We start from the raw sequence: 896 nt of genomic DNA, 5'->3' as shown, positions 1-896 counted from the left end.
GTGTGTGTGTGTGTGTGAGTGTGTGTGTGTGTGTGTGTGCGTGTGTGAGTGTGTGTGTGTGTGTGTGTGTGTGTGTGATACTCACAGGCAGTGTACAACGGTGCGTCCCTCTCCTCCGTCGTACTCCTCCTGCCATTTGTCCACCTGATGGATGAGTTTGAGGAAGGAGCGTTTGGAGACGGGAGTGTCGCGGTACATCGGCCAGCCCAGAAACTGGAACTGCTGCACCATCCGATACCCGTCCTGCGGCTGAAACACACACACACACACGGCATGTCATGTAAAACTTCAAACTTTTACCAGGGTAAACATTACGACCACAGTAAGTCATCATGAATGTGAGAGAAGTGTGTGTAAGTGTGTCGTTGTGGCGGGTCAGGGTCGAGGTCACAGAGGTCACTGCTTAATTCTGTGTCAGGTTCAGCTGATGTCACGGTTGAGGATTCTGACAGTTTAAGGAGATTATGTGACATTGTGTGTGTGTGTGTCTGTGTGTGCGTCTCTGTGTGTGTCTGAGTGTGTGAGTGTGTGTCTGTGTTGGTTACACACCCGCGCGGCGTTGTAGATGCGGAAGATCCTGCTGATGATGTCCTCCTCCAGATCAGCCGACACAAACTCCACCTGCAGCGGCCCGTGACGATGAACGCCGTTCTCTGGCCAGTACTGCGGACACAGCTACACACACACACACACACACACAGTGTAAGCTCTTCTGTTTGTCACACACAGAGAGTCAAACACTCAAAAGGAAACAAACCGTCAAACTGAAGCAGAAACACACAGAATCTTTCCAGCAGCGTAAATGCCATAAAATATTTACTGACAGATGCTGTGTGAGTGTCTGAGTGTGTGTGTGTGTGAGTGTGTGAGTGTGTGTGTGTGTGTGTGTGTGTGTG

General features: G+C 50.4%; 1 protein-coding gene across 1 annotated transcript in view; it reads right to left on the bottom strand.

Annotated features, from left to right (window-relative positions):
- LOC107574242 (receptor-type tyrosine-protein phosphatase mu-like) overlaps window positions 1–896 on the bottom strand; it is a 49,390-nt gene that overhangs the window by 2,382 nt on the left and 46,112 nt on the right. The window contains exons 10-11 of the mRNA XM_016260692.1: window positions 550–675; window positions 86–249 (exon numbers count right to left, since the gene is read on the bottom strand). Coding sequence (XP_016116178.1) covers window positions 86–249; window positions 550–675 — 290 coding nt within the window. The remainder of the gene's footprint in view (window positions 1–85; window positions 250–549; window positions 676–896) is intronic.

Source organism: Sinocyclocheilus grahami, unplaced genomic scaffold (genome assembly GCF_001515645.1).
Source record: "Sinocyclocheilus grahami isolate Dianchi unplaced genomic scaffold, SAMN03320097.WGS_v1.1 scaffold2159.1, whole genome shotgun sequence".
Taxonomy (NCBI): domain Eukaryota; kingdom Metazoa; phylum Chordata; class Actinopteri; order Cypriniformes; family Cyprinidae; genus Sinocyclocheilus; species Sinocyclocheilus grahami.
Note: the sequence above shows the minus strand (reverse complement) of the source record. Positions and strands in the feature narration are given on the sequence as shown.